Genomic DNA, 15,097 nt, shown 5'->3' on the forward strand with positions numbered 1-15,097 from the left:
TTGGGAAAATGGGTCTACCCAGGAATTGCTGCATCAGAATCATAAACACACGGATCTAAGGAACATCTTGCTTGGACCATTTTTTCCACTTTTTAAAAGGATTATTGGTAAGACTGATCAAATTATTTGGGATCTTTTCTGAAAACTTGTTTTTCATATTTTTCCTTCTTTTTCTTGGGTACTTTTTGGCCGGAAACTGGACAAAACTTTTTCTAAGGACTGTGTAATTATGTGGAATTTGGTCTACTGTTTTATAATCTATGTCAGTGCGATCTCTGTGGCAATTCACTATAAAAGTAGTATGTGGGGTTAATGGCATATCCGTGGTAACGTGTGAGTGATTTGACGTGTTAGCTATCAGTGTTAGGAAGCAGGAGACCTTCTTTATTCTATTTTCTATTGTGCTCCCCTTATGGGGGAAGTCACAAGCGGAGTGGCTTTACTGCTCCTTACAACCTGATTGGTAGAATTCATACATAAAGTGCACTGAATTATAAGGCGCACTGATGTTGTTTGGGAAAACTAAAGAATTTAAGGTGTGCCTTATAGTACAAAAAAAATACAGTAATAGAAAGACTTTTCTGTAGAGACAGTTACTCCAACAAAAGCAAGAGTAAATCATTTAACTCCCTTGATTTCAGGGAACAATAAATGAGCAGTGTCTCAATAGTTTGTCCATATAGTATACATAAGGCAAAATTATAATCATAAATATTATGTAACCACTTTCTCTTTTCCAATACTGATATGAAAATATTAAGCCCTGCCTGATACTTTTTAAGATCAACTATGCTCAAAATCAATTTGAAAGGAATTTAAACATAATCTATAGCTAACAGCATGCCAGCTCCCAGTGTATTATCACACAGGGTGAACGATTTAAGCCTAGATCAAAGCCAGAGACACAAAGAAGCTGAACAAACTGATCAGGAAGGCTAGCTCAGTCCTGGGCTGATCGCTGGACAGTTTCGTGATTGTGGTGGAAAGACGGACAATAATGAATGTATTCACTGCTATCCTCATAGAATCATCCAGCTCCTCTTCAGCAAAGAACGATACAAGAGATCATTGTGACCAACAGCGGTTACATTGTACAACCCATCTCCACTGTGTCAGGATATTATTAAGTACTAAGTCACTTCAGTACAGTCCACTATTCCACCACTGTCCACAGCACTCATTTGCTCAAACAGGTTATACAGTTACAATGCACTTTTATATACCACAACCCCTTTTAACTATACAGTGGACTGACAATATTCCGACCATCTCCTTGTTTCTGCACTCTCTGTCCATCTTATCAGCTTTACTGATCATTTTTAACTATAATTCAGAGATGTAGGTGCCTGTTCTTACTGATTTCTGCCCCCAAAAGTTCCCACTCTCTTGCCTGGGGGGGTACCCCTGCATAGTTACACAAATCCTGAGGTGTGCGGTGACTGACCAACATGTGAAGTTTTTAATTTTAACCATGTAGGTTAGGCTGCAGCTGCAGACATGTGAAGAAGCTCACATGTTCACACTGCGCAGGCCATAGCTTTGCATAAAATAAAAAATAGGATTTAAAAATGTTGGCATACATCACAGACTTTGAGCCCGACGCAAATTCCCGTGGTGGGAATTCTCTGACCAACCTGGCCCGAGTAAAAGCTGCAGGGTCACCAACTAGCGAGTTGGACACCGGGTCAGGCTTGAGCTCATGCAGACATTCTAAACTTTAATGGGTAAAATCATAATTATATTTTGTGAATACAATATACAGATGGTGTAAATTCTGCTTGGCATCTCTGCCTGCCTCACCTCCTCAAGTGCACTTATGGTCAGCTGCAGGGCCATCAACTAGTGCCACCAGCTCACCTCATTGGGGTGTCGAACCTCAACTCGTATCCCTCCTCCGTAGCCAGAGCCAGTAACTTGCTTTCTCTGCCTCTTCTGCCAGCTTCTTGAAAGATTTCTTCAGTCTTTTCCCAGTAATTCCGGTGTGGACTTTCCCACAAAGCCCCTACAACCGACTTCCACTGGGTGGATGCGAGGTCAGAGTACTTGAGCTGCTTATGTTCATATGCCGCCATTATTCCCTCCTTCCATGGCACAGTAAGCTAAAGTTCAGGACCTTCTTGGCAGCTGTTGATCACATCACCAGATCTGGTCTCAAGGTTGTCTGTGTGATCTCAATTGGGAAAACCAGTTGAGTAGCCAGATCAAGACGCATATTTCATTCCTTTCCAGGAGTAAGCAGACATGTGTGTCCTCCTACCACTGTCTTATGTATGCCCTCTCCTGGTATAACAAATGGAATGTGTGGATGAGAGGGATCTGTAAAGGTGTTTGCCCAGACCCTGCATCTCTCCAACTGCTCTGCCAACTTTCTTAGCACCTGGTTGTGGCGCCATCTTAGGCGACCCTGTGAGAGAGTAATACTGCATAAACATATATGTGCTGGAGGCCTGCATTTCCTTTACAGCAGAGAGGACATTTTCGCTAGTATTTTCCTGGATTTGTGGGAGGGGGAGTAATAATAACGCAGTGTGATATTCCTGGCAGACTAGATTCTTTTTTTTATTTTATTGTAATATCTCAGGGTAGTTTCGATGCTTTTGATGCTAATGTGATTATCTTTAAATGTTCTGAGTTGCTGAGTTTAATGGAGTAAATACTCACTAGTGTTGCTCCATATTCCACCATGTTTCAACTTCAACAATTTGGAAAGAGGAATCAGCTGTGTGTGAGTGAGTGTGTGTGTGTGTGTGTGTGTGAGTGAGCGAGAGAGAGAGACTGAACTTTAGAATAATTAACATATAATCTACTTTTTAACATGACTGATAAACACCCACATGTGACAGTGCGGGCAGCCATACACACACTCACAACAGACAAACCTGGGGTGACATGACTGTCATTTACTAGAGTGAACTAGTATTATTGTAGGGAACATATATCACACCCCCCACTTTCACCCTGTTCATTAAAGGTCAGGTCCCCACAGGGACCACCATAGAGCATCTATTACTTGGGTGGTGGGTCATCGTGGAGTGTTGTGCTGGTATGAGCGCATCAGCCACAGCAGTGCTTCTGGAGATTTTAAACACTGTGTTCTCTCTTCCTTCACCAGTGGTCACAGGACACTTTTGGTTAGTAGTCTATTCTCAGTCCAGCAGTGACATGTTTGCCATTACTGCAATATGTAAATCTTCCTCTGGGTTTAATAAAGTGATTTTTCAATCAATCGACCTATCAATCTATCTACACAGACTTGACAGATTGATTAGATGTTTCCTCTAGAACTTTTTTAGCTGTGGTGGCAGGCTCAAAACACACTCTTTCTCTGCCAGACTAGCAAATGACAATATACTTTTAAGAATATGACTGATATGATTTCCTCTCTTACTAACCTGGTCACAGATTAGCTCCCACTTCTTCTCGTTGTCGTACTGCCGCAGAATCCTCACTTTGTCCGGTGGAAGATTCATGGAGTTCTGAAAAAGACAGAGACAGACACCTATCAGTTTATTTACTCAAAGAAATATTATAGAAATATTATGGATTATATAAAGCTGGACCTGAATGAGCATGAACATCTGTACTTTCTACAGCTCTGATGGTAACAATTTTGAACTGACTGACCTTTTGTAAATTTCTGAAACCAGAACTCCTTCTAAAAGTAAAGGAAGATGTAGTACTACATAAAAGTCTGATTTTGACCTGATAGCACCAAGAAAAAGGGTTTTGCCAAAATCCGAGAGGAATGCTCATGTTATGTTACACTCATTCTGCTGCATGATGCATCTACACACAAAGTGAGCCTGATTCTGATGAGAGCAGAATTTGGCACAACACCTGGAAAGGCATCGCACTAAATAAAAAAAAAACATGCCACCACCTGACGCACACCCTTCTACAAACCAAACAGTGTCAAATATATGGAGACTCCGCCCAAACAGGGTGTGATTACTGAATCCTGAAAGGTTCTTTAGTGCTAAAGAACCAGACTAAATTCACAGAATTTACAGAAGTACAGTGTGTTTATGAGGCATACCATAATCCCAAAATGCAATGCAAAACAGAAACATCACTCACGTCTGAAACAACATTAGTGAAAAAAGATTATATTGCATTAATATTTTGTAATAATCTTTTTATTTATATTTTATGTACTAACCTGCCAAACTTGCATTAAGCTTATCACTGTATATGGGTAACACCATTTTTTACACACATGCAAACATGCATCTTACATTAAACATGAAATACTCTTTCAGCAAGTAATTCTACTAGACCTTTTCAAACTATTGTATGACAAAGTAAAGATATGTTAAATATTTTGTGTGGTCTGTGACAAGCAGTCAAACTGGATAATATTTAAAGTCTTCACACCAGCTATGCTCAACTTAAACACAGGTGCTGCTGTTGTTGTGTGAACAGTTGCAGAATTTACAGCCCTGATAACCGATAAGTGGAGCTTCATTACACAAAAATGCGGTTTAAGCCAGTGGCATTTACTATATATAACTAAAACAGCACCGAAAGTTTTTTTTAACAGGTTTCTACAGATGTCACGCTGAGACAGAGTAGCTGTACAGGTGCTGGTTAACGAATTAGAATAAATTGAAATAGTGCAATCATGAAATTCTTTGAATGCATTTTTTGTGCAGAAAGCAAATCAGGTGTTCACCGCACCTGTCCTACTCGTTAGACTAATCACAGAACTCGTTACCTGGAAAAAAATTTGCTCAGCTGAGCTTTCCAAAAGGCCCATTTAGGCCATTTAACTGTGACACTGTTGTTTTATTGAATTAGAATAATGGAGAAACCGTTTCATTGAATTAGAATAAATGCTCGAATTTTTGTTTTCTGTGAAGAGTGTTCACTGTGCAGTATAAAGTCAGGGTTGAGTAGAATTTCTAAGTTGTAAAATCAATCATGGGTAAGCAGCGTGACCTCTCAACCGGAATAGTGGCTCAAATTCAAGCCCTTCGCCAACAAGGCTTGACCCAAACTAAAATTGCTGAGCAGCTCGGCATCAGCCAGTCTTCCGTCTGCAAAGCTCGCAAGAAAAACTGCAGCAAGCGCACCAACTGTTCCGGAGTCCGAAAAACTTCTGCTCGCGACAACAAGCAGCTGAGAAAGATCGCAGTCAGCAACCGGTTCAAGTCCACTTCCGAGCTCACCGACTTGTGGAACAAGCAGACCGGCGCTGACGTCTCCAGATCAACCACTTACCGTCGTCTGCGAGAACTCGGCTTCAAATCTCGCGTTCCAGCAGTAAAACCGATGCTGAACAAGAAACAAATGGAGAAACAGCTGAAGTGGGCCAAAGAACACGGCGAGTGGACTGCTGAAGACTGGCAGAAAGTGGTCTTCAGTGACGAATCACGCTTCTGCATCTCCTTCGGTGACCAAGGTCCTCGTGTCTGGCGTCGTGATGGCGAAACCTACAACCACGAGTGCGTGAAAAGATCCGTCAAGTTTCCCCAGAGTGTTATGGTCTGGGGATGCATGTCCGCTCGAGGTGTAGGGAAACTCTGCTTCCTCAAGAAGACTGTCAATGCTGCCGTATATCAAGATGTTCTGGAAACGTTCCTGATTCCGACTGTTGAGGAACAGTTCGGCGAAGAAGACTTCATATTTCAACAGGATCTTGCACCGGCTCATGCGGTAAAGTCGACCAAAGATTGGTTCACTAAAAAACAGCTTGAAGTTTTGGCATGGCCGGCCAACTCGCCTGACCTCAATGTCATTGAAAACCTTTGGGCCATCGCCAAGCGGAAAATTCGCGACAGAAAGCCTACTACACTGGACCAACTGAAGCAGAACATCGCCACTTCCTTGGAAGCTGTGAGTGCGGAAACTTGCGACAAGCTGGTCAAATCGATGCCGCGGAGACTTCAGGCAGTCATACAAGCCAAGGGGGCAGCCACAAAATACTGAGAAAGTGATGATTGTAATTATAATAAAATTTATTCTAATTCAATGAAACGGTTTCTCCATTATTCTAATTCAATAAAACAACAGTGTCACAGTTAAATGGCCTAAATGGGCCTTTTGGAAAGCTCAGCTGAGCCAATTTTTTCCAGGTAATGAGTTCTGTGATTAGTCTAACAAGTAGGACAGGTGCGGTGAACACCTGATTTGCTTTCTGCACAAAAAATGCATTCAAAGAATTTCATGATTGCACTATGTCAAATTATTCTAATTTGTTGACCAGCACCTGTATTTCTTAGGGCAAACAGCCAAACTGGTAACAAAACAACAGTAAGCTATAAACTACAGTGTCTTTATAGTTTTGTTACCTTACGACCAAAAATCTTAATGTGTTTTGTTATGATTTTAAGTGACAGACCAACACAAAGTAGCAGATAATTGTTTAAAATTGTAATAAAATAAAAATCTGAAAAGTTATGTGTCACAATATACAGCCCCTCTTCTACAACTGCAAACCTACAAGACATGGCTGTCCACCCAAACTTACAGATCGAGTAAAGAAAGCGCTGACCAGAGAAGCAGCAAAGCAGCATGGTCACTCTGAAGGAGCTGCAGAAATCCACAGCTCAGGTGGGAGAATCTGTCCACAGGACAACAATAAGTCGTGCACTTCTCAAATTTGGCCTTTATGGAAGTCTTTACGCAAAAGACTTGGGACTGGGAAGGAGATTCACCTTCCAGCAAGACAATGATCCTAAACATACGGCCAAAGATACAGTGGAATGGTTTAGCTTAAAGAATATTCATGTTAGAATGGCCCAGTCAAAGTCCTGACCTAAATTCCATTGAGCTTCTGTGGAGAGACATAAAAATTGCTGTTCACAGACGCTCTCCATCCAACCTGGCTGAGCTTGAGCTGTTTTGTAAAGAAGAATGGCCAAAAATCTCAGTCTCTAGATGCGTAAAGCTGTTAGAGACATACCCTAAAAAACTTGCTGCTGTAATTGCAGGGTAGGGTGGCTCTAATAAGTATTGATATAGGCGGTGAATACTTTTGCATGTCATACTTTACAGAATTTTATTTGATTAAAATTTAGAAAACCAAGTATAACTTTTGCTCCACTTCACAATTATGTGCTGATTTGTGTTGGTCTATCACATAAAATGTTTGGTTTGTGGTTGTAATGTGAAGAAAAAATGAAGTGTGGGAGAAAGTAAAGTATCGATAGGTAGCAGGCTAGATTAGCCAGTATGCTACGTTGATGCCACATTGATACACACCCATCCACTACAATGCAAGTGGCCTGTAACACACCAATATGAGCCAAACTTGAGGTGAAGTGATTGACTGGTTGCCTGCCAGTGTGAACACAGAGTAAACCGGGTCCTCGAGAACCACTGCCACACTGAATGCTAACGCTAACTCTCAGACTGTCTTTTCACCACTCAGTGGAAGAGACCGCAGTGACTTCTCCCAACTGTGACTTTCCTTAAAATGTGAATACCCTGTATGGATACTCACACACAACCATCATGCTGATGCAACATGCTTCATGTGATGTAAATTGGATGCATAAATATTATAAAGTCTTATAGCTTATCTAATAGATGATACAATGTTCTTGTAAAGAAAACTGCATTGCATTGCATTGCAGAAGAGATTTAGAGACAAAACTGTAGACTAGCTTGTACAGCATCATGTTATGACTGAAGGCCCGTTTAAATAGTTTTGCCATCAGTTCCAATACGTTTACCCTTGCTACTAGGGGGGGCGCAGCCAGTCTGTTAAGGTGCAGTAAAGTTAATCATATCTCCTCCCCTAATTGCTCTATGATATAGGACGAAGTTAACTATTTGGTAGCTTCTTGTTCAAATTTCCCAGATCCTCCTTAAATCATGCAGCTGTCAGGTGCCAGAATAAAACTGCTGTACCATGTAGGGCAGAACAGGAAATGTAGTTAACTAGCTAATTAGCTACTGAGATGAGTGACAAGTATGGTTGTTATAATAAGAAAGGATCATCATACACTGAAACCACATTAAACTAAGATGATGTAATGGTTATTACAATGGTTATCGCCATCTTAATGGTGATTTCTAATAGTTCTCTGTTGCAGCAGGGCGCTCAGAGGGTCACGTAGCCCCAACACGTCACTTTCAGTGCAAAATGTGCATTTACAAGTGCTCTGAAGTTTCTAGACGTGTTTTCAGAACACAGAAGAAAAAAATGTCAGAATCAGTTGGAATATGTTGTTTTTATATAGATAAAACAGAGCAAAGGGCATGAAACCTAAAGCTACACTGTAAAAAAACAAAACCTAAAATAGTTCTCCTTAATGTGATTTTTAAGTCCGCTGAACAAGAAATATTGAACTGTACCCTAAACTATAGCAAACTAATCACCTCAACTACCATTATTCAGTTTTGTGTTAAAAGTTGGTCTAACTAAAATAATTTACAAATTGTAGTTGAACCCTAGTTGAAGCCAAGCCAACTACTCTGCTGTACTGCACATGCTCAGTTTGACTCTTTAGTTAAACGGTGTCTACTGAGCAATTATGCAGGGTTTTCACCTGATGTTGGTCACAGTATTTGCATACTGGGCATGTCCTGCCACTTCTCACTCACCATCAATGTGTAGTCATTTTTCACAGACTGCCTTCTCTTGGGATTTAAATATGTGTTATATAATAGGTAAGTGTCTGGACTCCGTGTTGTAGGCTATAAGAGTTACTAAGTTTTATGTTGCTCAGTGTGACTATAGGCTGGCTGTAGGGCTGTCGCGATAACTATGTTATCGACTTATTGCACAATCATTTATTTAACCACGATCGTTTTTGCTGATGAGCTGTGCTGCTCTTTCAACCTCTCGATGAATCTGTGAGACAGCGGCATCTATCAGTTAGGAAATGTGTAGTGCAGGCGGAGCTTATGCATCAGTGACGCCGTTTACATACACATGCGCATGAGCACACGCATACGCGCACACACACAGGGGAGCTGACAAATAATTTGCGTTTCAAGGCTAATAGGATTTTTTCTAAGTTAAAACCAGTTTAGAGAGCATTTAGAAGGTTTTTTTAGAAGTCCAGATGGACTCTGATGGATCTCATGTAAAGCACAACCATCCAGCCCAACTTTCCGAGCTGAATATTGAATATGAATATTGTTCCCCCAGAGAGATCCTGCCCCAAGCCTCCACACAAAACATGCTGGTGTTCATTGCTCGGAATTTGTCTGACAGTTACATTAAAAATACATTTATAGCAAGAGCTCTGGTCTGCTGAGCCATCTGTGAGATCATATGGACACTTGTGTCTTTGGACGCTAATTTGTGTTTTACAGCATATACATATATGATCAGAAAAAGGAAACTGCAAGTGCCTTTGTGTCCAGAGTTAAATAAAAAGTTGAATTAATGTAAATGTTACTTTAATGTTGTTACTTTTTGTTGTTTAATATTTAGTGCAGTTTTCTCAGAGTCCCAGAGTGGTTGTACTTTATTTGTTTTAGTTATTTAGGACATTAAAATATGCTGCTTTTAATAAATAAAAAATGGTTTAACTGTAAAATGGTGTAATAGTAATATGCTAGTATTTCATTACTGTTCTTTTGGGAGCCCAGAAGCAGGAAAAAACATTTTCTATCGTTTATCGCAATAATTTCTGGGACAATATATCGTCCTGAAAATGTTGTTATCGTGACAGGCCTAGCTGGCTGGGTCCAGCTAGTCATGTTTGTGAGTTTCTGATTGTATTTTTCTTTGATGCTGGTTGGAGGTTTACTGATGCCCACCCTCATAGATCTTCATTTTAAGGATGCTCCACAGGTTCTCAATATGACTGAGGTTAGGAGAAAATGATTGCCAAACCATAATTTTTCACTTTTAATGCCCATAGCAACAACAAAATGGTGTTTTTGAAGCATGTGAGGGTGTCTTGCCTTGCAGGAAAATACATTTTAATGTAAATAAAATACATTTTATCCTCATCTCACTTCCAAATACTGCCGCCCAAAACATGGTTTTCGACGTCACAGTGTTTGGATCAGGATGGACTTTGTCAACCATTCAGAACTCCATCAATCTGGACTATCCAGTGTTGCCTGGCATTCATCCAAAACTTTTCTAAATAAGCCTTTATCTTAACTGCTCATACATCTTTTCACTGTTTAAAGATCTCTTTTTAGTTCCATAAAATATCAACTGTTTTGAAGAGAGTTGTTGCTTGCTTAGTAATGTGTCTGAGAATAATACATGTTGTTTTAAACAAAAATAATGAGCATTATCAAAAAATCTATTTGTTATTTTTCCAACAGCTAATTTTACTACCTCACAAGTTTAAAACACAAACAAGAATTTGTTAAAATGTGTTATTGAAAGTACAATCTGCAAAATGCTTTTAAGCTTCATACTGAAGGACTGAACCAGACATGGTGTAAAGAAGTCACAAAATTACATCTTGACAGAAGGCGAATGTACAGTAATTTGTCGCCAAAATGTCCACCTACAGTGTGCTTCCCAGGGCTTTCTCCACTCTGCTATAAACTTCAGCCCAGGACGAGTCCTATACGTCAGGGGTTCCAACTGTAATTACAGGGGAATTTAACCTCCTTAGGGAAAGAGAGGCAGGCAGGCGGACCTGAGGATCGCTGATGGATTAATCGGCACAAACGGAGGAGTTATGCGTCAGAACCTGAGCAGAGAGAGAGACTCAGATTCAGACTGCACAGTCAGTCCTACTGGGTCAGAATTTGTGATGCAAATCGGTGACAATGAGGCAGCAAAAATACATTTGCATTCCCTCCATTTTCTCCGTCTCATACACACACTAACACTGGCAAAACACACGTGCACACACAAAGTAGTGGCACTGAGATTCAAATATTAATATATACAGCTCTGGAAAAAATTAAGAGACCACGTCAGTTTCTGAATTATTGATTTCTTTGACTTCGCCATTTATAGATTTATGTTTGAGTAAAATGAACATTGTTGTTTATTCTATAAACTACAGACAATATTTCTCCAAAATTAAAAAAAATAGTCATTTAGAGCATTTTGTGCAGAAAATGAGAAATGGCTAAAATAACAAAAAAAGATGCAGAGCTTTCAGACCTCAAATAATGCAAAGAAAAAAAAAATATTACAGTTTTCATGCATCTTGGCAAGTTTTTCTCCACCAGTCTTACACACTGCTTTTGGATACCTTTATGCCACTTCTGGTGCACAAATTCATGCAGTTCAGCTTGGTTTAATGGCTTGTGACAATTAATCTTCCTCTTGATTATATTCTAGAGGTTTTTAATTTAGTAAAATCAAAGAAACCCATCATTTCAATCGTCTCTTTTTTTCCCAGAGTTGTATAAACTGAGATAAAAAAATGATCGTTCAGTGTTTGGTTATATTATCAAGCCCTTGGGCTGAATCTAATTAATTCTAATTCACAAATCATTTTGATTACCAGTTCGAATCAACTCTGTTCTGTACTGATTTACTTAATTTTCAAGAAAATAGATTTTAAAGCCAGTCCTCAGAGATTTCATAAGGCAGTTTTGGAACAATAAAAACAAATGTTTATTTTAGCTTTTTTTGAAGAAACAGTGAGCAGTGACCCTTTAACCTTTCAGCAGCTTTTACATTGAACACAGTGCAAAAATTGCCTCCTTAAATTTCAGTCAAAGAAAAGCGTAAAATGAAAAATCAATGCAACATAGGGGTTCTTCACGGGTTTCTGACAGAAACACATGCATATCTACTGAGAATCCCTCTTGCAGCTTCTATATATAAGGATGCATCATCTCTTTTTGAATACTTTAAAACAGTAATTTGATTAATCAGGTTGATTTGATTAACCTCCCAGCACTGGGACAGGGGTGTTAAAACTCCTACACCAAGAAGACCAACACCTCATACAACTCTCCAATAAAAGCTTCATTCATTTCAAAAGAGCATTAAAAACAAAAAAAGAAGTAGAACATAATGACTTCTCAATGTTTTGCTTCAAAGTGTTTCTAAATTTCTATCTGGAGACGTTCCACAGTTCATTCACATAAACTGGACTGGGCTAGAGTAGCATTAGTGTGTGTGGTAGCTTAATGTCTAATCCTTACTGTTACATCCACACACTTAGGTTAGATCAAGCACCATTTTTATAATATGTAACTTAATTTGCAGCAGTGGTTTTTAATAATCAGCACACCGCACAGCTAATCAGACCGCACTAGTTACCCACGCCGCCACAGCCTAACAGAGACAGGCTGCATGTCAAAAACACGAGAGCCCTAAAAACAAAAGAGCTGTGAGGAGAGGAGCACACTGGCCTGGGCGATGCTAAGACACTGGATTACAGCCAAATATGAGGGTCTCCTCACAGACACACCTCGAACAAACACAACCAGATACATTTACACACATCCCACACAACACAGACACTGCACAAAGCGAGCCTAGCCAGGCCAACTAAAGGGGAATTAATGTTATTCACTAAAGTAGCTAGCCTAGCACGCTAGCCCGCTTGAAGATGATTAGCCGCTATCACTGAGGCGCACAGCTAGCAGCAGCCTCCACACAATGGACGTGTGTGTGTGTGTGTGTGTACGTGCGAGTGTGTGTTAGCAGCTTGAAAGCAATCCGCTGCTAGCTACCTAAGCTACAAAAACACGACCCCTGCTATCCTCCAGTCAGTAAACAGTTATGATTTTCTGACTGACTGAGGCTAAAATAAACTGAAAAAGAAAAGATTTATATTTAGTATAGTTAAACAAAGAAATAGATTTATCAAATTTTATAACTTCCATTTTTTAAACTTCTAATTTGTATTTTAACCCCTCACAATTTAAAGAAATTTTTAAAAAATAATCTTATACTCATTTTTATTTTTCCATTTTTGCATCTTGTAACAAAAACTGACATAATCTACCCTTATTTTGTAACAAGAAAAAAAAAACAGAAAAATCAGATTTGTGTAATAATTTATTTGTATATTTTCCTATTTTTTACTGTGCAGACATAAAAAATAGAACTAAATAAAAACTACACAACCAACTAGATTAAACCACGTTACGCATTTACCATTCTAGGTGGAAACATTCAAATAATGAGGTTTCACACCCAATTGTCTATTCAAATTTAGCCCAAACCGTGAAAAAAAATTATACACGTACACTGACCCCACATAAACTTTAATCATGAACTAATGCCTAATAATTATCTAAGGCATTGTGCACATCGATTTTAAGCTGATTCAACATTAAAATCACTGTTATGTTTGTGTATGTATTGTTTGTATTAAACTTTACTTACATTAAACTATTATAAAGCTAGTTATATATCTTTATTATATGCTATTCTTATAGCTTAAACTGTGTTTTTCAATGCAGAAAGAGACATACTAACAATAATATACTAATATTATTGTTGTTATCATTATAGTTATAATAATTATTAGTACTGTTAGTGGGAAACACTGTGAGTGTAGAAGACAGAGACCCAACCTTTCTAACCCTGTAACTAGACAAATTAACGTGTCAGGATTTCAACACTAATTAACCCATGTTTATTAGATACGTAATAAATGTTGAAGAGACGTTGTTTAAATGTTTAGTTTTCATTATTAACATTAAAATCTGTAATGTAACCCAAAAAATCTCGTTTATTTCATGTTCTTTGGTAGTTCTTTGATATATCAGTGCAGCGATTTTCCCGAGTTCCCCTCATAAATAAATAAATGTAGCTAGTTAGCTAATGCAGCTAGCGAGCTAACCAACCTACCAGCGCGATGGAGAAGCGCTCCTCCAGCTCGGCCGGGTCCGGCATGGGCAGCTTGGGGGGCTTACTCCTCGCCCTGAAGTCCGTGAGCTGGGCATCCATGCTCTCCGCGTTCCCCATGCTTTCTGTTAGCTAGCCTGAGTAGACAACGGCCGTCTCCCCAACGTTTCTGTTCAGACGTCAGCTGTTAGGTGAACGTTAAGCCTCCTCTGTGAGAAAAAAGAGGAGATGGAGAGCGCAGCCACTGATAGCGAGTGTAGCTATCTAGCGTTATCTATCTTGATATTAAGATATCCCTTTGAAGAAGAAGATGCTCCGCAGAAGGGATAAAACCACGCCGAGCGCCACAATAACCCAGCCTACATCCTTAATCCGCGGCGGCTCGCCGTCCGCGTCGTCCGAGCTCCCGGTTCCGCGCTGAGCATCTCCTCCACCCAGTCAGTCAGTCAGCGTGGGAGGGCAGCTTTGTGCGGCTCCAGCGGCTCGGCTCGGATAACGGGGACGGGCATGGCTCACCTCGGCGTGCAGAGAGCGGCGAGCTGGCTAGTTAATCCGCGGTGTGTGTGTGTGTGGAGAACAGACGGAGGCTCGGCCGTACGCACACTGCCCGGCCACCCCCTCCTCTCTCTCTCTCTCTCTCTCTCTCTCTCTGTATGTATTTTGCCTGCTCTCTCTCTCTCTCTCTCTCTCTCTCTCTCTCTCTCTCTCACACACACACAGCAGCCCATTCAGACAGACACAATGAAGGCTTTGAGCTGCGAGCCCCCGCTGGGGCGTGCCAAAAAGCCGAGAAGCGGCGGAGGGGGGTGCAATGTTTTGTTCTGATGCATGCTGGTAAATGCAGTTCAGAGACTCCAAACGTTTCTACACAGCCTGGTTTGTTTCTATAATACTGTAGGGCCACTATTCTGTGCATGAAGTGCTGGAGACTATAGCCAGTCTTCCCTTGCTGGGCCAAATATTTATTAAAGGTCTCCTTCCGCTAAAATCCACTTGTTCTTTGTGAAATACTATATTTTATGTGCAAGCTGCACATAAAACTGTTCCTCAACCTTCATCGTCAGCAGTAGCTAGTACAATAAAATATTCAGAAAAATGAGTCGATAGGGAAAGCACGTGTCTATGTCAACCTGTGAATTAGTATTCATGGCCTCACCCACCTGGGCTCGCAACCACCCACAGGCAGAGCTGAAGCCGGGCAGTGACATCATTTCGCCAGATAGGAGCTAACAGGGTTAGGAACAACATGGCACTTCGTTCCTGTGTTATTTGTGCAAATAACACATCAGTGTTTTATGCTTTGCCCAATAATTCAGAGCTAAGGAACAAATGGTTAGAATTTGCCTGGTGGATTTTTACTGTCTGGAGCTAGACTACCCACCTCCTTGTGTTAAGATAGATTTACAT

The 15,097-nt window shown here is 40.2% G+C and overlaps 1 protein-coding gene across 4 annotated transcripts in view; it reads right to left on the reverse strand.

The window, feature by feature from the left end:
• The window catches only part of fmnl2b (formin-like 2b), a 61,100-nt gene extending 46,750 nt beyond the window's left edge, over positions 1-14,350 (reverse strand). For 2 of the 4 annotated variants that reach the window (XM_049479824.1, XM_022675282.2), the window contains exons 1-2: positions 13,694-14,350; positions 3,393-3,476 (exon numbers count right to left, since the gene is read on the reverse strand). In XM_049479824.1, coding sequence (XP_049335781.1) covers positions 3,393-3,476; positions 13,694-13,810 — 201 coding nt within the window. In that variant the 5' untranslated portion in view covers positions 13,811-14,350. The remainder of the gene's footprint in view (positions 1-3,392; positions 3,477-13,693) is intronic. The other 2 variants (XM_049479823.1, XM_049479825.1) reach the window with 2 other exon arrangements.
• Positions 14,351-15,097: the final 747 nt, after the last annotated feature.

The sequence above is a fragment of the Astyanax mexicanus genome, chromosome 5 (assembly GCF_023375975.1).
Source record: "Astyanax mexicanus isolate ESR-SI-001 chromosome 5, AstMex3_surface, whole genome shotgun sequence".
Classification (NCBI taxonomy): Eukaryota; Metazoa; Chordata; class Actinopteri; order Characiformes; family Acestrorhamphidae; genus Astyanax; species Astyanax mexicanus.